The sequence below is a fragment of the Ovis aries genome, chromosome 19 (assembly GCF_016772045.2).
Source record: "Ovis aries strain OAR_USU_Benz2616 breed Rambouillet chromosome 19, ARS-UI_Ramb_v3.0, whole genome shotgun sequence".
Taxonomy (NCBI): Eukaryota; Metazoa; Chordata; class Mammalia; order Artiodactyla; family Bovidae; genus Ovis; species Ovis aries.
In genome coordinates, this window is record NC_056072.1 from 56,511,185 (window position 1) to 56,534,203 (window position 23,019).

The following is a 23,019-nucleotide window of genomic DNA, read 5'->3' on the forward strand; positions in this document are numbered from 1 at the left end:
GACCAAGGGCAGAGAAGTGGACGGGCCCAGAGACAGCCACACGGACAGGAAGAAGCCAGAGAGGGAGAAATAAACATCATATACTAATACATATCTGTGGAATCTAGAAAAAAATGGTGCAGCTGAACCTATTTACAAAGTAGAGATAGAGAAACAGATGCAGAGAACGATCGTGCGAACAGCAAGAGGGGAGGGGTGAATCCGGAGGCTGGGACTGACACACACACACCACCACGTACAGAACAGGGAACTCACGCGAACCCAACGCTGTCTTCAAGACGGCAGCGTAGAGAGACGTGTGCTCACCTTCTCCTGCACGAACTCCAAAACTGCAACTTGCTGCTGAACAAGCATCCACAGGAGAATGCTGGATCCCACCAAAAAATGATACCCCACACCCAAGGACAAAGGCGAAGCCCCAGCAAGATGATAGAAGGGGCAAAATCGTGTTTAGAATCAAACCCCATACCCGCCGGAGATGCTCGCAGGGCTCAAACAAAACCGTGTGCGCACCAGGCCCCGAGGCCCCAGAGACCAGCCACACGTGCCTCCGAGTGTCTGAGTGTCTCCTGTGGAGGAAGGGTCAGCAGTGGCCTGACGCACAGGGGCTCTGCAGCAGCCCTGGGTCACGCGGCGTGTGGCATAAGCCCTCTTGGAGGAGACCACCACTGTACCAGCCCCACCACAGAGCCACCGAGCAGCCTAGAACCCCCAGGCAATCTGACTTCGGAGGCCAGTGGGACTTGATTACGAAGTTTCACAGGACTGGGGAAACAGACTCTCCCAGGGCACTAAGAAAACCGAGTGTACCAGGACCAAGGGACGGGAGCAGTGACCCCAAAAGAGACGGAGCCAGACTCGCCCAGGAGAGTCCAGGAGCGGAGGCAGCGGCTGACAGCTTGACCTCAGGCCAAACAGGAGGGAACACTGCCCTGCCTGGCAACAGAAAACTGGATTAAAGAGTTACTGAGCATGGCCCCTTATTAAAAAGCAGAGACAGTACCTTGCTGACAAAGTCAAAGCTAGTCTAGTCAAAGCTATGGTTTTCCCAGTAGTCATGTATGGATGTGAGAGTTGGACTATAAAGAAAGCTGAGCTCCAAAGAATTGCTGCTTTTGAACTGTGCTGTTGGAGAAGACTCTTGAGAGTCCCTTGGACTGCAAGGAGATCCAACCAGTCCATCCTAAAGGAGATCAACCCTGAATATTCACTGGAAGCACTGATACTAAAGCTGAAGCTCCAATACTTTAACCACCTGATGTGAAGAGCTGACTCACTGGAAAAGACCCTGATGCTGGGAAAGATTGAAGGCCGGAGGAGAGGGGACAACAGAGGATGAGATGATTGGATGGCATCACCGACTCAGGGACATGAGTTTGAGCAAGCTCTGGTAGTTGGTGAGGGATAAGAAGACCTGGTGTGCTGGAGTCCATGGGGCCACAGAGTTGAACAGGACTGAGCGAGTGAACTGAACTGATCCTGGCCCCAGGAATCAGAAGAAGACCCAGTCTCCCCCCTCAGTCAGTCTCTCCCATCAGGAAGCTTCCATAAGCCTCTTATCCTTATTCATCAGAAAGCAAAGAGAATGAAAACCACAATCACAGAAAACTAACCAAACTGATCACATGGACCACAAGGCTTGTCTAACTCAGTGAAACTAAGCCATGCCCTGTGGGGCCACCCAAGACGGACGGGCCATGGTGGAAGGTCTGACAGAATGTGGGCCGCTGGAAGGGAACGGCAAGCCACTTCAGTGTTCCTGCCTTGAGAACCCATGACCAGCATGAAAAGGCAAAACGATGGAACACTGAAAGACGAACTCCCCAGGTCAGTAGGTGCCCAATATGCCACTGGAGAAGAGTGAAGAAATAACTCCAGAAAGAATGAAGGGATGGAGCCAAAGCAAAAACAACGCCCAGCTGTGGATGTGACTGGTGATGGAAGTAAAGTCCGATGCTATAAAGAAAAATATTGCATTGGAACCTGGAACGTTAGGTCCGTAAATCAAGGCAAACTGGAAGCGGTCGAACAGGAGATGGCAACACTGAGTATCGACATTTTAGGAATCAGTGAACCAAAACGGAACGGGACGTTCCGGGACGGGAACGCGTGAATTTAACTCAGGTGACCATTCTATCTACTGCTGTGGGCAAGAACCCCTTAGAAGAAATGGAGTAGCCCTCATAGTCAACAAAAGAGTCCGAAAGGCAGTACTTGGGTTCAACCTCAAAAATGACAGAATTATCTCTGCTCATTTCCAAGGCGAACTATTCAGTATCACAGTAATCCAAGCCTATGCCCCAACCAGTAATGCTGAAGAAGCTGAAGTTGAACGGTTCTATGAAGACCTACAAGACCTTCTAGAACTAACACCCAAAAAAGATGTCCTTTTCATCACAGGGGATTGGAATGCAAAAGTAGAATCAAGAGATACCTGGAGTAACAGGAAAATTTGGCCTTGGAGTACCAAACGAAGCAAGTCAAAGGCTAACAGAGTTTTGCCAAGAGAATGCACTGGTCATAGCAAACACTCTCTTGCAACAACACAAGAAAAGACTCTACACATGGAAATCACCAGATGGCTAACATATATTCTTTGCAGCCCAAGATGGAGAAGCTCTATACAGTCAGCAAAAACAAGACTGGGAGCTGACTGTGACTCAGATCATGAACTCCTTATTGCCAAATTCAGACTTAAATTGAAGAAAGTAGGGAAAACTACTGGACCATTCAGGTATGACCTAAATTAAATCCCTTACGATTGTACGGTGGAAGTGACAAATAGATTCAAGGGCCCAGATCTGACAGAGTGCCTGAAGAACTACGGACAGAGGTTCATGACATTGTACAGCAGGCAGTGATCAAGATCATCCCCAAGAAAAAGAAATGCGAAAGGCAAAACGGTTGTCTGAGGAGGCCTTACAAATAGCTGAGAAAAGAAGAGAAGCTAAAGGCAAAAGGGAAAATGGAAGCTATACCCATCTCAATGCAGAGTTCCAAAGAGTAGCAAGGAGGGATAAGAAAGCCTTCCTCAGTGATCAGTGCATAGAAACAGAGGAAAACAATAGAATGGGAAAGACTAGAGATCTTGTCAAGAATATTAGAGATACCAAGGGAACATTTCATGCAAAGATGGTCTCAATAAAGGACAGAAATAACAGAAGCAGAAGATATTAAGAAGAGGTGGCAAGAATACATGGAAGCACTATACAAAAACAGATTAATGCTCCAGATAACCATGATGGTGTGATCACTCACCTAGAGCCAGACATCCTGGGGTCCAAAGTCAAGTGGGCCTTAAGAAAGCATCACTATGAACAAAGCTAGTGAAGGTGATAGAGTTCCAGGTAAGCTATTTCAAATCCTAAAAGATGATGCTGTGAAAGTGCTGCACTCAATATGCCAGCAAATTTGGGCAACTCAGCAGTGCCCACAGGACTGGAAAAGGTCAGTTTTTATTCCAATCCCAAAGAATGGCAATGCCAAAGAATCCTACTGCACAACTGCACTCATCTCACATGCTAGCAAAGTAATGCTCAAATTCTCCAAATCAGCCTTCAACAGTATGTGAAGCAAGAACTTCCGGATGTTCAAGCTGGATTTATAAAAGGCAGTGGAACCAGAGATCAAGTTGTCAACATCCACTGGATCATAGAAAAAGCAAGAGAGTTCCAGAAAAACATCTACTTCTTCTTTATTGACTATGCCAAAGCCTTTGACTGCGTGGATCACAACAAACTGTGGAAAATTCTTAAAGAGATGGCAATACCAGACCACCTGACCTGTCTCCTGTATGCAGGTCAGGAGCCAACAGCTGAAACTGGACATGGAACAAAGGAATGGTTCCCAATTGGGAAAAGAGCATGTCAAAGCTGTATATTGTCATCCTGCTTATTTAACTTATATGCAGAGTACTTCATATGAAATGCTGGGCTGGAATCAAGATTCCCCCCCCCCAATGGAAAATTATTCAGTCTTTATTTATTTTTTTACCTTACAATACTGTATTGGTTTTGCCACACATTGTCATGAATCCGCCACGGGTGTATATGTGTTCCCCATCCTGAACCCCCCTCCCACCTCATCCCTCTGGGTTATCCCAGTGCACCAGCCCTGAGCACCCTGGAATCAAGATTTAAAGGAGAGATATCAATAACCTCAGATATGCAGATGATACCACCCTTATGGCAGAAAGTCAAGAAGAACTAAAGAGCCCCTTGATGAAAGTGAAAGAGGAGAGTGAAAAAGTTGGCTTAAGACTCAACATTCAGAAAACTAATATCATAGCATCCGATCCCATCACTTCATGGCAAATAGATGGGGAACAATGGCAACAGTGACAGACTTTATTTTCCTGGGCTCCAAAATCACTGCAGATGGTGACTGCAGCCATGAAATTAAAAGATGCTTGCTCCTTGGAAGAAAAGCTATGACAAACCTAGATAGCATAATAAAAAGCAGAGACACTGCTTTGCCGACAAAGGTCCATCTAGTCAAAGCTATGGTTTTTCCAGTAGTCGTGTGTAGATGTGAGAGTTGGACTATAAAGAAAGCTGAGCGCTTAAGAATTGATGCTTTTGAGCTGTGGTGTTGGAAAAGACTCTTGAGAGTCCCCTGGACAGCAAGGAGATCCAACCAGTCCATCCTAAAGGAAATCAGTCCTGAATATTTATTGGAAGGACTGATGCTGAAGGTGAAACTCCAATACTTTGGCCACCTGATGTGAAGAACTGACTCACTGGAAGACCCTGATGCTGGGAAAGATTGAAGGTGGGAGGAGAGGGGACGACAGAGGATGAGATGGTTGAATGGCATCACTGACTCAATGGACATGAGTTTGAGTGAGCTCCAGAAGTTGGTGATGGACAGGGAAGCCTGGTGCGCAGCAGTCCACAGGGTCGCAAAGAGTTGGACACGACTGAGCAACTTAACTGAGGTGAATGAGAACCTACTGTATAGCATTGGGGTGGGGTGGGAAGAAAGTACAATCTGTTTGTAGAACATACATTAACTTAACCGTAAAAATGCATCCCAATTTACAGTGCAGACAAATACTGTTTGATTCCCACGTATATGAGGTACCGAGAATACCTAGTCAGATTCAGAGAGTCAGAAAGTAAGGATAAATTGGTAGATGCCAGGGGTTGGGGGGGAGGGGCATGGGGAGTTAGTGTTTATGAGAACAGAGTTTCAGTTTAGGAAAGTGAAAAATATTCAAGAAAGAGATGATGGTGAGCCATACGGTGGCTCGGTGCTCAAGCCACCACAAGCTCCACCTGCAATTCAGGAGCTGTGGATACTTGGTTTGATCCCTGGGTAGGGAAGATTCCTGGAAGAGGAAATGGCAACCCACTCCAGTATTCCTGCCTGGAAAACCTCATGGACAGAGGAGCCGGGCGGGCTACAGACCATGGGGCCACAAAGTGTCAGACGCAACTGAGCACGCTCGCACACACACAAGTTGTACAAGAGTATGAAGGTACTTAGTGCCACTGACATGTACAGTTAAACATGGTTAAAATGGTATGTTTTCTATTATGTGAATTTACCAACGAGCACAAAAGCGGCGAGACAGGCCGCCAGGAAGCACAGGCGCGCGCTGCGCCTCAGCCCTCCGGAGCCCGGGGCTGCTCAGCGGAGCCACGGTCTGAAGGCCCACCCGCCCTGCTCTGCACGCTCCTCCCCGTCTCTCCGCCTGCCCATCTCCCCACCGGCAGCCTGCTGACCAGGCCCACGGGGCAGCTGCTCCCCTCCCAGGAGCGTGGAAAGGGTGCCCACTGAGTCTGGGGGCCGCGGGCTCAGCCGCTCAGCTGTCGCTCACATAAAAGCGACACCTGGAAAGCCCCTGGGTAGCACGTGTCACCTCTAAACACACCAACAGAATCAAGTTTCTGAGCCTACAAAGATGACTGGACCTGCGGTGCAAGCGGCGACACTGAGGCGGTGTCCTGCAGGGTCCTGCCTAGGTGGTCAGCTGGGCTCTCCGCAGGCGACACCCCCGGGGGCCGCCACCAGACTGGAGACTTGTGTAGTAACTTGCTATAAGGCCGGATGTAGTTTTATGTGAAAAAAAGAAAAAAGGCTCAGAACCTGGCAAACTAAGGGTATTCTTGTTAGAAACATTAAAAAGAAAAAGGGCCTAAATAAACCTTGGTATTCACAATACTGGCTTTCAAAGTGTGCAGAAGCATTGTGAATACAGCAGGCCTGAGCCCGCCTAGAAGGCAGGCCCCTGCCTATCGCCCCTGGGGCCTGGCTGGTAGACGGCCCCCCACACCGAGAGACGGTCTCTGAGTGACGAGACGCTCGCTGCGCGTCTCCTGTGTAGGATCTAGTTGGCGCTGCGCATCGGCTTTCCCAGGAGTCTGGTCTGGGGACACGCTAGGCAGAGGGCGAGAGGCCTGGGCACAGAGTCTCTGATGGCCTTGCCTGTGTTTCCGCTGCAGGAGGAAAAGGATGCTGTGGCCCTTTATGGGAGGAAGTGAGGGCAGGAAGCCTGCACTCAGGTTCCCCAGACGCCACTGGAGTCTGTCTCCCTTAGGGTTCAGCTGTGACCCCTCACCACTCACTGTGATCAGCCTTCGTCTTCAGTACAACGATATGTTGAGTTCCATGGGTCATTCTAGCCAATCACCAGCTGCAGCGGCGATTCTGGGCTCCCCGACATGAAAGCGTATCACACTTCTCAACAGCTGGGTAACTCTTCTGGAGAAACACTACTCAACATCGTGACATAATTCCGGGACTTCCCTGGTGGCCCAGTGGTTAGGAATCCGCCTTGTAGTACAGGGGACGCAGATCCAACCCCTGGTGGGGGAACCGGGATCCCACGCACCGCGGAGAAACTAAAGCCCCGCGCCCCGCAACTGAAGATCCTGCGTGCCACAACTAAGACCAACTCAGCCAAACAAATAAATATAAAGGAAACAAACACTGATAGATCCCAGCCATCCTCAAGTATGGTAATCTCTGAAGGTGTTAAAAAAAAAAAAATCAACGACGAGAGCCAAATCCAGTTATCAGAATTAGTAAACTCCTAAAGAGTGGAATGCAGATGACACCAATCTTACGGCAGAAAGTGAAGAGGAACTAAAATTAAAAAGCCCCTTGAAAGTGAAAGAGGAGAGTGAAAAAGTTGGCTTAAGGCTTCAGAAAACAAAGATCATGGCATCTGGTCCCATCACTTCATGGGAAATAAATGAGGAAACAGTGGAAACAGTGTCAGACTTTATTTTTGGGGGCTCCAAAATCACTGCAGATGGTGATTGCAGCCATGAAATCAAAAGACGCTTACTCCTTGGAAGGAAAGTTATGACCAACCTAGACAGCATATTCAAAAGCAGAGACATTACTTTGCCAACAAAGGTCCGTCTAGTCAAGGCTATGGTTTTTCCAGTGCTCATGTATGGATGTGAGAGTTCGACTGTGAAGAAAGCTGAGCGCTGGAGAATTGATGCTTTTGACCTGTAGTGCTGGAGAAGACTCTTGAGAGTCCCTTGGACTGCAAGGAGATCCAGCCAGTCCATTCTGAAGGAGATCAGCCCTGGGATTTCTTTGGAAGGACTGATGCTAAAGCTGAAGCTCCAGTACTTTGGCCACCTCATGTGAAGAGCTGACTCACTGGAAAAGACCCTGATGCTGGGAGGGATTGGGGACAGGAGGAGAAGGGGACGACCAAGGATAAGATGGCTGGATGGCATCACTGACTCGATGGACGTGAGTTTGAGTAAACTCCGGAAGTTGGTGATGGACAGGAAGGCCTGGCGTGCTGCAATTCATGGGGTCGCAAAGAGTCGGACACAACTGAGCGACTGAACTGAACTGAGAGAGTGGAAGAGAACAGGTTCCAGTTGGCTACAAAAACAGTTCCACACAAGTGAGATCTCACAAATGCTTCATTAATGATTTCTTTGGAGAAACTAGACAGAATTTCCTCAAAGAACCAGGGCAAGACTGGCAGATACCATCTACTAAGCAGGCAAGAGGAGGAGAGATGCTCAGCGGGGCCTGCAGGTGTCTCTTATATTGAGTAATTCTACCACCACCTCCCACAAGTCCTATTTGGAAAACACACGTTCCCAACTGCACTAATTATATTCTCCATCAAAAATTCAAAATACTTCACCACCACCCAAGTTCCCAGTTTTCTCACTTAGAAGCTGGTGACTCCATACAAGGCATTTCACCTCTGTGACTAAACTGAAATTCAGTTTCAAAGATAACTTCTAAGCCTCCATCATTGCCTCAAGCAAGGCAAGCGGGAAACAAGAAGTGGAGCCGTCCAGTCCTGTTTCTGTAGCACATGTCAGCATTTCCGCTGCCCGGTGACAAACCCAGAACTCCCCTGGGAGCGGCCGGCCAGTCCTTCAGGGCACCTTTGTCAGCTGCTCACAGTGATACCTCACCATCCAGCTTATACTAAGTTTAACCCCGGCCTCCTTCATGCAGTACGTATCCTGTAACGAGTTTCCAGCTGCTCACCCTCTGGATGGCCAAGCCATCCCTCACACAGCTTCCTAGACAGCAGGAGGAGACACGAGCTGGAGAGGATCGTGGGCTGTTGGTATATGAGGGGGATGTGCACAGCTGAGACTCAGAGTAGGGAGGTTCTTTCCAGGGACACTCCAAAGTCATCTGTTATCCTGGGTAACCCTAGAGATGGTTTCAGATGGTGCGGCTGTTCTCTGTTGCAGGGGGTATCAGGTTCACTACCAGCTACAGGACCGCCAGCAGCTGTGGCTGAACGCTGAGCCAAACAGAACCAACCTGATTTCGTGCAGGTCTTTCCATAGTGCCCGCCTCTAGCAGGACATGTTTGCAAGTCACTTCCAAGTACACGGGCAGTTTGCATTCTCAGCGTCACCTTCCTGCACCTTTTCCCACGTATTTTCATAGGCTTAAATTTTACAGCTGTACTGCCTGTGACAACAGGTCCATCAAGGGGGAAGGCAGATTTGGACTCCCCTGGTGGCCCGGGCCCCCAGTGCAGGGGGCCCAGGTTTGATTCCTGGTCAGGGAAGTAGATCCAGCATGCCACAGCAAAGAGTTCGAGTGCCACAGCTAAAGCACCTGCGTGCTGCAACTAAGACCCACTGCAGCCAAGTAAATAAAAACAAAAGCTTTATAAAAAGGGGAAGGAACTTAGCTAAGGGCAGGCGCGGCGGCAGGCCTGAAGCACCTGATGAGTGGCAGAGATGAAATAAAGAACAATGTGGCGGTTAAAGGAAGACCGTGAAGTTAGCCTCCTATGTGACCTCGAGTAAAAATGTGAATCTCCAAGCCTTTCCCGTCTGTAATATGATTATAATTCATAGTACTTCATAGACTGCATGTCAGTGCTTAGCCTAAAACATCCTCAGTGGTCTGAGGATTATGTTATTATCTAATTTTTTAACCAGCCCTACTGGTTGGGCATTGTCGTTCAGTCACCCAGTCATGTCTGACTGCCACCCCATGGACTGCGGCACACCAGGCCTCTCTGTCCCTTGCCACCTCTCGAAGTCTGCCCAAGTTCATGTCCATTGCATCGATGATGCCGTCTGGCCATCTCATCCTCTGACGCCCTTCTCCTTCTGCCCTCGATCCTTCCCAGCACCAGGGGCTTTTCCAAGCTGGGTGGGCATGGCCATCCCCATTTTACAGGTGAGGAGACTGCAGCCCAGGTGAAGCCAGAATCAGAATCCAGAGCTGCCCGAGGCTGGAGCTCAAGCGCGTCCTTCACTCAGGGGCCGCAAGGTGCCCCGTATTTTGTTGGTGCCTTTCAATGAATCACAAGCTCCGGGCCTGACTCTATGGAAACCGTATTTAACAAAGGGACCTACCGCTATCACATGAGGCGGAGGACAAACAAACTGGTTGCCAGCAGTGATAAAGGCCTGCACCAGGCTTTTGAAAACAGACTGGAAACCTAGGGAGACGGTTTGGAAAAAAGAATCAGCAAAAAATTGAGATTCTGGACAGACCGAGATTCTGGAGCGAGTGGAATGTTGAGGAGTGAGGGGAGCTGATCGACAGCGCAGAGGTGTGAGTGGCCACTCTTGCATTCCAGGCAACAAACGGAATGTCTTTGTCCTTCAGTCTGGGAATCCTACCATTTAGCTTGTATTATAACGGAAGCAAAACAAACACAAACACTTGTTCCTGCTGACATGCAGCATAAACCAAAACCCGTCTGCATCTTGACATAAACCAAAAACAGGAGACCACCCAGTTTTAGATCTGGTCTCCCGAACAAATCAAACCTTGCACATTTCATATAAGTTGCCAATGTCTGGAGATAAGACCTCAGTGTATAAGGCGCTGAAGCGAGAAGAGCTTTCCCATCACTAGCGCACTCATGGTAACCTGGCACTCTTGGTGCCACTGCCATTTTCCTATGTAAGTACGTCTTCTGTTTCTCCTTGGGCAAGGCAGGCCTTGCAAGCCAGACTCTTCCGCATCCCTTTGCAAGTAACCTTTTTTTTTTTTTAAACATGGACCATTTTAAAGTCTTTACTGAATTTGTTACAATATTGTTTCTGTTGCTTCTGTTCTGATTTTTTTGGCCCTGAAGAATGTGAAATGTTAGCTCCCTAACCAGGGATTGAACTGGAACCCCCTACTGGAAGGCGAAGTCTTAAGCACTGGACCGCTAGGCACAGTCCCACTGTATAGTTTTGGATGAGTTTTCCTTTTTGGTATGAGCAAATTTAAAACTCTGAAAATTTCCGCAGTAAAGAAACTTTAACTTAGCATTTCCCGAACTTCTTTGGGGGCCAGAGCACCTACAAGAACACAAACTGATGCCACATGTGCCACCTTGGAAGTCACTTCACTGCTGAGGTTTGGTTGGTGACCCACGGAATGGTGTGTGTTGCTGGATGACAAGCAACATGGCTGGTAAGGAACCTCAAAGAGCACCCAGGGTACCGCCAACAAACATCACTTCGTACAGAACTGATCCCTTCTCAACCTTCCAACCCACTCTAGTTTCTCTGTACCAACGTCCTGCAGGACACTCCTATCTGGGAAAACCAGAACCAAAGCTTTTAGATCAAGCCATCTCCTAGGATAGAAAGAACAACCCCAAGGTAATCTTGATTTACATTTCTGTTCCTAGAGGCCGATGTGAATTCGGGGCAGGCTTCAAGTCGGAGCACAGCTTCTCCTCATCTGTCGAATGAGACACCAGGCAGATGGGAGATTCTATTACAAAGCAGCGCAGACACACGCACCCTCATGCAGACGCGGCTTAGGCGGGGTAACTGAAATTTGGTATACTGGTATACAGACCTCAATGATTAAAGATATTGTCCAACAGGGGGAAGTTTACAGAAACATACATAAACATACGCACAAGTGCTCACAAAAGACCTTCTATTACAAATAACCTAGTGAAATTCTTTTCTATCCACACAAACTGCCAATTTCTGACAACAGCACATAGGCCTTGGATTAACTGGTTAAACGGTTAATAGAGACTAATGCTAACAGGAAACTTTTTACATCACACTTTCTCAACTATTCATAGTAAGGAAGAGAAGTAGTAACACAGATGATACTTAAAACTCTTCATTACATATAATCGAACCACACGACTATGGGGCTGGGTACCGCCGCCCATCATTGTGTCCCACACAGATTTAACTCAGACCGACTGTTAAAAGCTGTACTTTTCAGGTTCAGTAAGAGCAGGACCCCCAGACCTTCGAGCCACATCCCTGCCGAGGAATGCGGTGTTACACACACCAAGCTCCTTCTATTAAACGGGCGCAGTGGAGCCATCCGGTTTTGAATTTTCTACAACTCCCGGTCCACCCGTTACCGCCGCATTTCTCCACAGAAATGGGTTTCCCCGTAAGGGGCGGCTCTCACTTACCCTCCGTCGGCCTGAGTTCCCTGCCCTACGAAACAGGAATAACGTCTGCCTAGTACGTTACTGTGAAGACCGCAGAACACAAGCCTTGGGGATACGCGGGAAAAGAAAGAAACTTCCAGCAAACGCTATTTCCCACACAGCAGCTTCCAACTCGCTAACTGTGCATGGGAGTTCTCCAGACCCTTAGGAACCGAAGGCCGCTTCCGCAGGCCCTCACCGACGATGAGAGCCTACACCTGGGTGGTATCGCCGTTTCTAAACGGCCTCCTCGGCCCCCTGGCTGCACAGCGGCGGCTTCGCCCCAGGTCTCGGGCCCACCTCCCAGCCCGCACGACCCGCCAGCGCGCTCTCCTTTCCAGCCGCGCGGCGGCCGGCGCAGCGCCCGCGGGGCTCCGCCACGCACCGCCGGGTCCTGGGCACCGGCCCCGCCGGAGCCCGAACCTCGGGAGAGCCGCTTCCCACCGCCCCACTCCGGCTCGTCTCCCTGGCGCGGCGGAGAGGCGCGCGCGGGGAAGGACTCGCGGCGCCGCGCACTGACCTGCAAGTGACCTGCTTGGTGCTCATGGCGGTCGGATCGGAGGACCGTCGTGCGGCCGCCGCCTCTAGCTCTCCCAGCTGCCGCCGTCGCCGCCTCGGCCTCGGCCCTGCCCATCCCGCGGGGCCGCGTCACGCCGGCGCACGCCGGCGTCTCCGTGCCGCACGCTGCGGGCGCCGGCAGGAAACCTCGCCGCCGTCATAATTGGTTCCGCCCCGGGGTGAGGCGGGGCCAACCGCCAATCGCTGCACTCCTAGTCCCGCCTCCGCAGGCCTCCCGGGCGGGCGTGGCTCGCCTCAGGCCCGCGGGTTTTACGCCCGGGGGCGCACTGTGAGTCCCTACGGGTCTCTGCTTTTCTTCTTCACCGTTCCTTAGCGACTTCTCGTGGCCTAGGATCACCTCAGCCCTCCCGCGGCCAAGCTCCCCCCTCTCCTCTGCGCAGTTCAATTCAGTGTCTCACACAGGAGAAGGCACTGGCACCCCACTCCAGTGCTCTTGCCAGGAAAATCCCATGGACGGAGGAGCCTGGTAGGCGGCAGTCCACGGGGTCGCAGAGTCGGACACGGCTGAGCGACTTAGCAGCAGCAGTAGCAGGACTGCGGCGCGCCAGGCCTCCCTGTCCATCACCATCTCCCGGAGCTTGCTCAGACTCACGTCCATCGAGTCGGTGATGCCAGCCAACCATCGCATCCTCTGTCGTCCCCTTCTCCTACCGCCTTCAATCTTTCCCAGCATCGGGGTCTTTTCCAGTCAGTCAGCTCTTCGCATCAGGTGGCCAAGTCTGACACTGTCTCCACTGCTTCCCCATCTATTTCCCATGAAGTGATGGGACCAGATGCCATGATCTTAGTTTTCTGAATGTTGAGCTTTACACCAATCTTTTCACTCTGCTCTTTCACTTTCATCAAGAGGCTTTTTAGTTCCTCTTCACTTTCTGCCATAAGGGTGGTGTCATCTGCATATCTGAGGTGATTGATATTTCTCCTGGCAATCTTGATTCCAGCTTGTGTTTCTTCCAGTCCAGCGTTTCTCATGATGTACTCTGCACGGAAGTTAAATAAGCAGGGTGATAATATACAGCCTTGACGTACTCCTTTTCCTATTTGGAACCAGTCTGTTGTTCCATGCCCAGTTCTAACTGTTGCTTCCTGACCTGCATATAGGTTTCTCAAGAGGCAGGTCAGGTAGCCCCAGAGTTTTTAAAGCTACCCCTTATCAAATAAAGGCAGTTTCTTTATCATTCTAGCTTTAAGACTTTTTAATAATAAATGTCTTGTTCTTTTAAATCAAGTCTGTTTTTCTCCTCTCTGAGAAAACCACACGGTCCTTTTTATTTGGTTAACGTATTGAATTATATCAATTGATTTTTCAATGTTAAACCAACCTGAGATTCCTCAGATATACCTCACTTGGCCATGATATATTATTCTTTCTATAAATCATCAGATTCAATTTGTTAATATTGTGTTTAGGAATTATGCATCCTTATCCTTAAGAGATATTATTCTGTAGTGTTCCCCTGTGATGTCCATGTCAGGTTTTGTAGTTGAGATGTGCTGGCCTCATAAAACAAGTTTGGAAGTCTTATCTCTTTTCTATTATTTGGAAAAGTCTATATAATATAGGTATTAACTTTTCCTCAAATATTTGGAAGATTCACCACTGAAGCTACCTCAGCTTGTAGTTTCTGGCATAAGCAGATTTTTAATTAAAGATTTAATTGCTGTCTTACATATGGGCTGGGCTTCCCAGGTGGCTCAGTGATAAAGAATCCACCTTCCAATGCAGGAGATGTGGGTTTGATCCTTGGGTCAGGAAGATCCCCTGGAGTAAGAAATGGCTATTCTTGCCTGGGAAACCCCTTGGACAGAGGAGCCTGGAGGGCTAGAGGCGATGAGGTAGCAAAGACTCAGACACGACTAAGCATGCACGCACGCACAATATAAGCCTATTCAGATTTTATCTTGTCAGGTTTGGAAAGCTTTTTTTCCCCCAAGTAAAATAGTCCATTTCATTAAAATTATTAAATTTATTGTCATGGAGTTAATAATATCTTCTTTAAAAAACGATCTGTAAGCTCCTTTCATTACTGATACTAACTGGTATCTCCTTTTGTTACTGATGGACTTCCCCGGTAGCTCAGATGGTAATGCGTCTGCCTACAACGTGGGAGACCTGGGTTCAATCCCTGGGTTGGGAAGATCTCCTGAGAAGGAAATGGCAACCCACTCCAGTATTCTTACCTGGAAAATCCCATGAATGGAGGAGGGGCAACTTCACTTCATTACTGATATTATTTGGTATTTTATCTCTTTTTTAAAAATTCATTTTACTAGAAATTTATCAATTTTGTTAATCTTTTCAAGGGAGAAGCTTTTGACTTTGTTCATTTTCCCCACCGTAGATGCTTTTTATATTTCACTGATTTCTGCTCGTATCTTTACTACTTTTTTTCCCTTACATTCTTTGAATTCATAATGCTATTGTTTCTGTCTTTTTCAGATGGAACTTCAGATTATCAATTCTCAAATGTTCTTTTTTTGAGTATTTGAAGCTATAATTTTTCCCTCTAAGCACATTTTAACTGTGTTTCACAAGCTTTTAAGTCCTATTTTCCTTATCATTCAGTTCAAATATTTTCTAATTTTCATTCTTTGGCTCATAAGTTATTTGGAAGTGTTCTGCTTAATTTTCAAACAACTGAGACTTTCTAATTATCTTTTCCTCACTGATTTCTAGTGTAATCCCAGTGTGGAATTATCTGTTCTCCTTTTGGTTTGGTCAACAGTTGATTTCTACATTTTGAAGCTATGTTTTGGGCTCAAATTTAATGCTTTATCTTTTTTGGTATTATACATTACTGAGAAATGTTCCTCACCCTGCTTAGCTGTACTTGTTAACCACGGCAGAGTTACATCAGTGAAAAAAGAAGTGTTACAAAGTGTCAAGAAACTCTTCTAATTTTAAAAGTAATTAGAAGAAGAATCTGGAGCTAAAGTGCCATTCTCATCACATATTCTAAGGACTGGACACACAAACTATTGAAACTGATTCAAGAAGTAGAAAATACGAATAGACCTCCACCAAGAGATTGAATTAGCAATCCAAAATCTTCCCACAGAGAAATTCCAAAACCAGTAGCTTCACTGTATCTGGGGGCTCAGTCATGTCTGACTATTTGCGACCCCCGGGAACTGGAGCCCGCCAGGCTCCTCTGTCCGTGGTGTTTTCCAGACAAGAATACTGCAATGGGTTGCCATTTCCTTCAGGAGAGGATCTTCCCAACACAGGGATTGAACCCTTGGCTCCTGCAATGCCAGGCAGATTCTTCACCACTAGCGCCACCTGGGGAGTCAAGCTTCACTAGTGAATTCTACTGAACATTCAAAGAAGAATTAACACCAATTCTTTACAGAGTCTTACAAAAAACAGAAGAGGATGGAATGCCTCCCATTCTGTGAGGCCACTATTACACCTTGATACAAAAAGCAAACACATCATGAGATATACACCAATATACTTTATAAAGAGAAATATAAAACTTTTCCACAAATTACTAGCAAATGGAATGCAGCAATACAGAAAAAGGATTATCCACCATGACCATGTGAAAAGTATCCCTGGGGTCCAAGACCAGTCCAACATACGTAAATCAATGTAATTCACCATGTTAAAAGAAAAAATAATATGCTCATTTTAGTAGACGTGGAAAAAAACATTTGACAAAATCTAATGCCTTTTCTTTGACATTGCCCTTCTTTGGGATTGGAATGACAACTGACTGTTTCAAGTCCTGTGGCCACTGCTGAGTTTTCCAAATTTGCTGACATATTGAGTGCAGCACTTTCACAGCATCATCTTTTAGGATCTGAAATAGCTCAACTGGAATTCCATCACCTCCCCTAGCTTTGAACATAGTGATGCTTCCAAAGGCCCACTTGACTTCATATTCCAGGATGTCTGGCCTAGGTGAGTAATCACACCATCATGATGATCTGGGTCGTGAAGATCTTTTTTGTACATATCTTCTCTGTATTCTTGCCACCTCTTCTTAATATTTTCCGCTTCTGTTAGGTACATACCATTTCTGTCCTTTATTGAGACCATCTTTGCATGAAATGTTCCCTTGGTATCTCTAGTTTTCTTGAAGAGATCTCCAGTCTTTCCCATTCTATTGTTTTTCTCTATTTCTTTGCATTGATCGCTGAGGAAGGCTTTCTTATCTCTCCTTGCTATTCTTTGGAACTCTGCATTCAAATGGGTATATCTTTCCTTTTCACTTCTCTTCTTTTCACAGCTATTTGTAAGGCCTCTTCAGACAGCCATTCTGCTTTTTTGCATTTCTTTTTCTTGGGGATGGTCTTGATCCCTGTTTCCTGTACAATGTCAGAAACCTCCGTCCATAGTTCATCAGGCACTCTGTCTATCAGATCTAGTCCCTTAAATCTATTTCTCACTTTCACTGTATAATCATAAGGGATTTGATTTAGGTCATACCTGAATGGCCTAGTGGTTTTCCCTACTTTCTTCAATTTAAGTCTGAATTTGGCAATAAGGAGTTCATGGTCTGAGCCACAGCCAGCTCCCGGTCTTGTTTTTGCTGACTGTATAGAGCTTCTCCATCTTTGGCTGCAAAGAATATAATCAATCTGATTTCGGTGTTGGCCATCTGGTGATGTCCATGTGTAGAGTCTTCTCTTGTTTTGTTGGAAGAAGGTGTTTGCTATGACCAGTGTGTTCTCTTGGAAAAACTCTATTAGCCTTTGCCCTGCTTCTTTCTGTACTCCAAGGCCAAAATTGCCTGTTACTCCAGGTGTTTCTTGACTTCCTACTTTTGCATTCCAGTCCCCTATAATGAAAAGGACATCTTTTTTTTTTTTTTTTTTGGTGTCAGTTCTAAAAGGTCTTGTAGGTCTTCATAGAACCATTCAATTTCAGCTTCTTCAGCATTACTGGTCAGGGCATAGACTTGGATTACTGTGATATTGAATGGTTTGCCTCGGAAACGAACAGAGATCATTGTGTCGTTTTTGAGATTGCATCCAAGTACTGCATTTCAGGCTGTTGTTGACTATGAGGGCTACTCCATTTCTTCTAAGGGATTCCTGCCCACAATAGTAGATATAATGGTCATCTCAGTTAAATTCACCCATTCCAGTTCATTTTAGTTCGCTGATTCCTAGAATGTCGATGTTCACTCTTGCCATCTCCTGTTTGACTGCTTCCACTTTGCCTTGATTCGTGGACCTAACATTCCAGGTCCCTATGCAATATTGCTCTTTACAGCATTGGACCTTGCTTCTATCTCCAGTCACATCCAAAACTGGGGGTTGTTTTTGCTTTGGCTCCATCCCTTCATTCTTTCTGGAGTTATTTTTCCACTGATCTCCAGTAGCATATTGGGCACCTATCGACCTGGGGAGTTCCTCTTCAGTGTCCTATCTTTTTGCCTTTTCATATTGTTTATGGGGTTCTCAAGGCAAGAATACGGAAGTAGTTTGCCATTCCCTTGTCCAGTGGAGCATATTCTGTCAGACCTCTCCACCATGACCCTTCCATCTTGGGTGACCTGACATGGCATGGCTTGGTTTCACTGAGTTAGACAAGCCTGTGGTCCATGTGATCAGATTGGCTAGTCTCCTGTGATTGTGGTTTCAGTCTGTGTTCCCACTGATGGCCTCTCTCAGAGCCTACCATCTTACTTGGGTTTCTCTTACCTTGGACGTGGGGTATCTCTTCTTGGCTGCCGCTCCTGACCTTGGACGTGGGGTATCTCTTCTTGGCTGCCGCTCCTGACCTTGGACGTGGGGTATCTCCTCTGAGCCGCTGCTCCTGTGCTGCGCAGCTACCGCTTCAGCAATACGTCAACCGTGAGCTTCCAGATGTTCAAGCTGGTTTTAGAAAAGGCAGAGGAACCAGAGATCAAGTTCCAACATCCGCTGGATCATCAAAAAAGCAAGAGAGTTCCAGAAAAACATTTATTTCTGCTTTATTGACTATGCCAAAGCTTTCGACTGTGTGGATCATAATAAACTGTGGAAAATTCTGAAAGAGATGGTAATTCCAGACCACCTTACCTGCCTTTTGAGAAACCTGTATGCAGGTCAGGAAGCAACAGTTAGAACTGGACATGGAACAACAGACTGGTTCCAAATCAGGAAAGGAGTACGTCAAGGCTGTATATTGTCACCCTGCTTATTTAACTTCTATGCAGAGTACATCATGAGAAATGCTGGGCTGGAGGAAGCACAAGCTGGAACCAAGATTGCCAGGAGAAATATCAATAACCTCAGAAATGCAGATGACACTACCCTTATGGCAGAAAGTGAAGAGGAACTAAAAAGCCTCTTGATGAAAGTGAAAGAGCAGAGTGAAAAAGTTGGTGTAAAGCTCACTATTCAGAAAACTAAGATCATGGCATCCGGTCCCATCACTTCATGGGAAATAGATGGGGAAACAGTGGAGACAGTGTCAGACTTTATTTGAGGGGCTCCAAAAACACTGCAGATGGTGATTGCAGCCATGAAATTAAAAGATGCTTACTCCTTGGAAGAAAAGTTATGACCAACCTAGATAGCATATTCAAAAGCAGAGACATTACTTTGCTGACTAAGGTCCGTCTAGTCAAGGCTATGGTTTTTCCACTAGTCGTGTATGGATGTGAGCGTTGGACTATAAAGAAAGCTATAGATCGCTGAAGAATTGATGCTTTTGAACTGTGGTGTTGGAGAAGACTCTTGAGAGTCCCTTGGACTGCAAGGAGATCCAACCAGTCCATCCTAAAGGAGATCAGTCCTGAGTGTTCATTGGAAGGACTGATGCTGAAGCTGAAACTCCAATACTTTGGGCACCTGATGGGAAGAGCTGACTCATTTGAAAAGACCCTGATGTTGAGAGAGACTGAGGACGGGAGGAGAAGGGGATGGCAGAAGATGAGATCGTTGGATGGCATCACCGACTCAATGGACATGGGTTTGGGTGGACTCCGGGAGTTGGTGATGGACAGGGAGGCCTGGCGAGCTGCGGTTCATGGGGTTGCAAAGCATCGAACATGATTGAACGACTGAACTGAACTGAACTGAATGCCTTTTTCTAATAAAAACGCTCAAAAGAACCAGGAAGAGAAAGGAACTTCCTCACCCTGATCAGGTCTTCTACCCAAACCCCACAGGTAACATCAAACTTAATGGTGAAAGACTGGCAGGTCTCCCTCTGAGGTCCAGAACAAGAAAAGGATGCTCACTGGTAACACCTCTATTCGACAGTACGCTGGAGTTTCTCACCAGGGCAATTAGGCAAGAAAATAAAGTTATTCCGACTGGAAACAAACATGTAAAACTATCTTTATCTGCAAATGGTATGATCCTGTGTAAAACTCTTAGAAGAAAGTACAGTCACAAATTTTCATGACACTGGATTAGGCAATGGATTCTTAAATGAAACACCAAAAGGGTAAGAAATGAAAGAAAAAAATGGATAAATCTGACTTCATCAAAATTTTAAAAATTTATACTTTAAATGATATCATCAAGAAAGTAAAAAGACAGCATTTAGAATTTATATAGGATATATATATATATATATCCAGAATATAGAAAGAACAACAAAGCACCAAAAAAGATTAAATATATAAAGAACAATTATAAACTCAACAATTTATATATACAAAAGGCCAACAAACGTGTGAAAAGATGTTCAGCATCATCAGTCACTAGGGAAATGCAAATCAAAACCATGACGAGGGACTTTCCTGGTGGTCCAGCGGCTAAGACTCTGCACTCCCAAAGCAGGGGCCCTGGTTCGATCCCTGGTCAGGGAACTAGATCCCACATGCCACAATTAAGAGTTCACATGCCACAAACCTAAGGTCCCTTGTGTGGAAACTAAGACCCAGCACCGCCGAATAAATAAACAAAAAATCCACACGGAGATACTATTTTGAAACCACTAGAACAGTTAAAAAATACAGACAATAACGAGTGATGACGTGGAGAAATTGGAACCCCCTAAAATTGCTAGTGGGAATGGAAAATGACATCGCCACTTGGAAAAAAGTTTGGCAGTTCCTCAAAATGTTAAATATAGTTAATATGCGACCCAGAAATTCCACTCTTGGGTATGGAATCCAGAGAATTGATAACATATGCTCACACAAAAACTTGTACAGTAATATGAAACTCATTTATAGCAGGATCATTCATATAACCCCGAAGTGGAAACAAACAACCAAAATGCCCATCAACTGATGAAAGGATATTTAAAATGAGGTACATCTGTACAATGGAATATCATTCAGCCATTAAAAGGGATGAACAACCAATACATGCTACAACATGGATGAACTTTGAAAACATTATGCTAAGGAAAGAAACTAGATGCCGAAGACCACATATCAAATGATTCCATTTATATGAAATGTCCAGAACAGACAAATGCCTAGAGAAAAAAGGTAGTGGTCCCCAGGGGCTGGTGGGAACAGGGGATGGGGAGTGGCTGCTAACAGGCAGAGCTTTTTTTGAGAGAGGTGGTACAAAATGTTCTAAACTTAGATCAGGTAAAAACCATGGAATTGTACGCTTGAAATGGATGCATTTTACATGTAAAATTTTATGTGATTTTTTTAAAAGAAAGGGGTATTGAAGACAAAGGGATCCAATATATAGAGAAGAGAGCTTCATAAAGAAAACCAAAACCAAGGAAACAGAACAAATCCTCAAATTATAATTTATGAAACCTTTCCTGAAATAAGATACAAAGCTCCATAGTCAAAGGACGCAGCACAAAATATAACAGAAAAGAAGCAGACTCAGATACAGAGAAGGAACCAGTGGGGAGAGGGACGTGGAGCGGGCGCGATACAAGGGCAGGGGATTAGGACTAACAAACTATTAGGTATAAAATAAGCTTTAAGAAGGACTTCCCTGGTGGCATGGTGGGTAAGACTCCACCTGCCAAGGCAGGGGACATGGGTTTGATCCCTGGTCCAAGAAGACCGCACCAGCTGCAGAGCTGCTAAGCCTGCGTGCCTCAACTACTGAGTCCATGCTTTCGAGTCTGCAGGTCGCAACTAACCACATGCCTAGAGCGTATGCTCTGCAACAAGAGAAGCCACCGCATTCAGAAGCCCGTGCAACAGAGCAGCCCCTGCTCGCTGCAACTAGAGAAAGCCTTCAAAGCAATGAAGACCCAGCACAGCCAAAAATACAACAGACTTTTTCAGAATAAAAAAGCTACAAGAATATACTGCACAATATGGGACTATCGCCAATATTTTATAACAGTTTAAGTGGATTATAGCTTTTAAAAAGTAGTTTTGTAAGTTAAAAAAAAAAATACAAAGAACACACCACAAGCCTGAACTGTGCTCAGTCATGTCCAACTCTTTGCAAGCCCATGGACTATGGCCTGCCAGGCTCCTCTGTTTATGGGATTCTCCAGGCAAGAATACTGGAGTAGGTCGCCATTTCCTCCTCCAAGACAAGCCTGAATAAGTCAATCCAAAAAGATAACCTCATGACATATCATAGTAAATCTATTGATCTTTAAAAGAAAAAAAATATCCTGTGGGCATACTGGTAGAAAAGCACACGACTTATATGAGAAAGAAAATAAGTTACTTTGTCATCAGACTTTTGACAGCAGTGCCTTATACCAGGAGAAAATGGAATGAGATATTAAAGAAAATGTGAGCCAAGGATTTTACATCCAGAAAAATTGACCTTCAAGTGTGAAGAACAGGGATGAATTATCCAAGAACTCACAACATTCTTCCTATGAGCTCTTCCTATGGAATCTTTTCTAGAATGAACTTGAGACAACCTTATAATTGCTAGAGACTGACGGAAAGATGAACAGCGCGCATGAAGCGAAGTCTGTGCTTAAGACTAAGCCTCAGCAAGGGTCAGAGGCCAGAGACGATTGTTTACAAGGGCAGATGCTCCGACAGGGACGACACAGGACCGACCATGTAAGGACACGAGAGAGAGATGGGGAGACCACTGCAAAAATAAAAGCAAAACCTCTCGTCGTGAAGAGAGGCGGTAGTATTTACTACTGTTACTCTTGAGATTGTGTCGAGTGAGGTTTTCAGCATGGAGGAAAAGAGATAACGCGCAGTGCAGGAAAGGTTGAGTAAAAACACTGGTCCTGAGCTTGAACTGGAAATAGCGTTCAGTCTTCGTTTTCTCGGTGAGTTTCTCACCCTGTGGTGTTTTACCCTGCTCTGTTCACTGAAAAGATCGAGAAATGATTAAGGGAAAAAAAAAGAATGCTAGTGTATTAAAAAATGTTTATTAAGGCATAGGTCCCCTGTTTCTTTTCACGGGGCTAAAAATACCTCTTGGTATTGGTGTCGTGAAGAGGAGAATATTCTCAGTGAACAACAGCGGTGGTTTCTATTAATAATGAACAACCTCAGATCCCTGTCCCCTGAGCTAGGTGTCCAGCTGTAACCTGTCTGCCTTCGCTGTAACAGGAGAAGGTTGGTTGGAATGATTTCTAAGGCCTTTTTTATTTCTGTGAGTCTGCTGAATATTCCATATTATTACACTGAATGTGTGCTTTCCTGCATTTCAGCATGCTGTAATTTATCTGAATGCAATGAGAGTGCTTCTCTGAAGCACTTTTA

The 23,019-nt window shown here is 46.1% G+C and overlaps 2 protein-coding genes across 6 annotated transcripts in view; both read right to left on the reverse strand.

Annotated features, from left to right (window-relative positions):
* MKRN2 (makorin ring finger protein 2) overlaps positions 1–12,512 on the reverse strand; it is a 39,236-nt gene extending 26,724 nt beyond the window's left edge. Inside the window, exon 1 of the mRNA XM_004018545.6 lies at positions 12,396–12,512. Within this exon, the coding sequence (XP_004018594.1) occupies positions 12,396–12,421 (26 nt within the window). The 5' untranslated portion in view covers positions 12,422–12,512. The remainder of the gene's footprint in view (positions 1–12,395) is intronic.
* A 3,380-nt stretch (positions 12,513–15,892) lies between these two features.
* TSEN2 (tRNA splicing endonuclease subunit 2) overlaps positions 15,893–23,019 on the reverse strand; it is a 66,146-nt gene continuing 59,019 nt past the window's right edge. For all 5 annotated transcript variants that reach the window (XR_009597466.1, XR_001436322.4, XR_009597464.1 and 2 more), the window contains one exon: positions 15,893–18,283. The gene's annotated coding sequence lies outside the window, so the exon portion shown is untranslated. The remainder of the gene's footprint in view (positions 18,284–23,019) is intronic.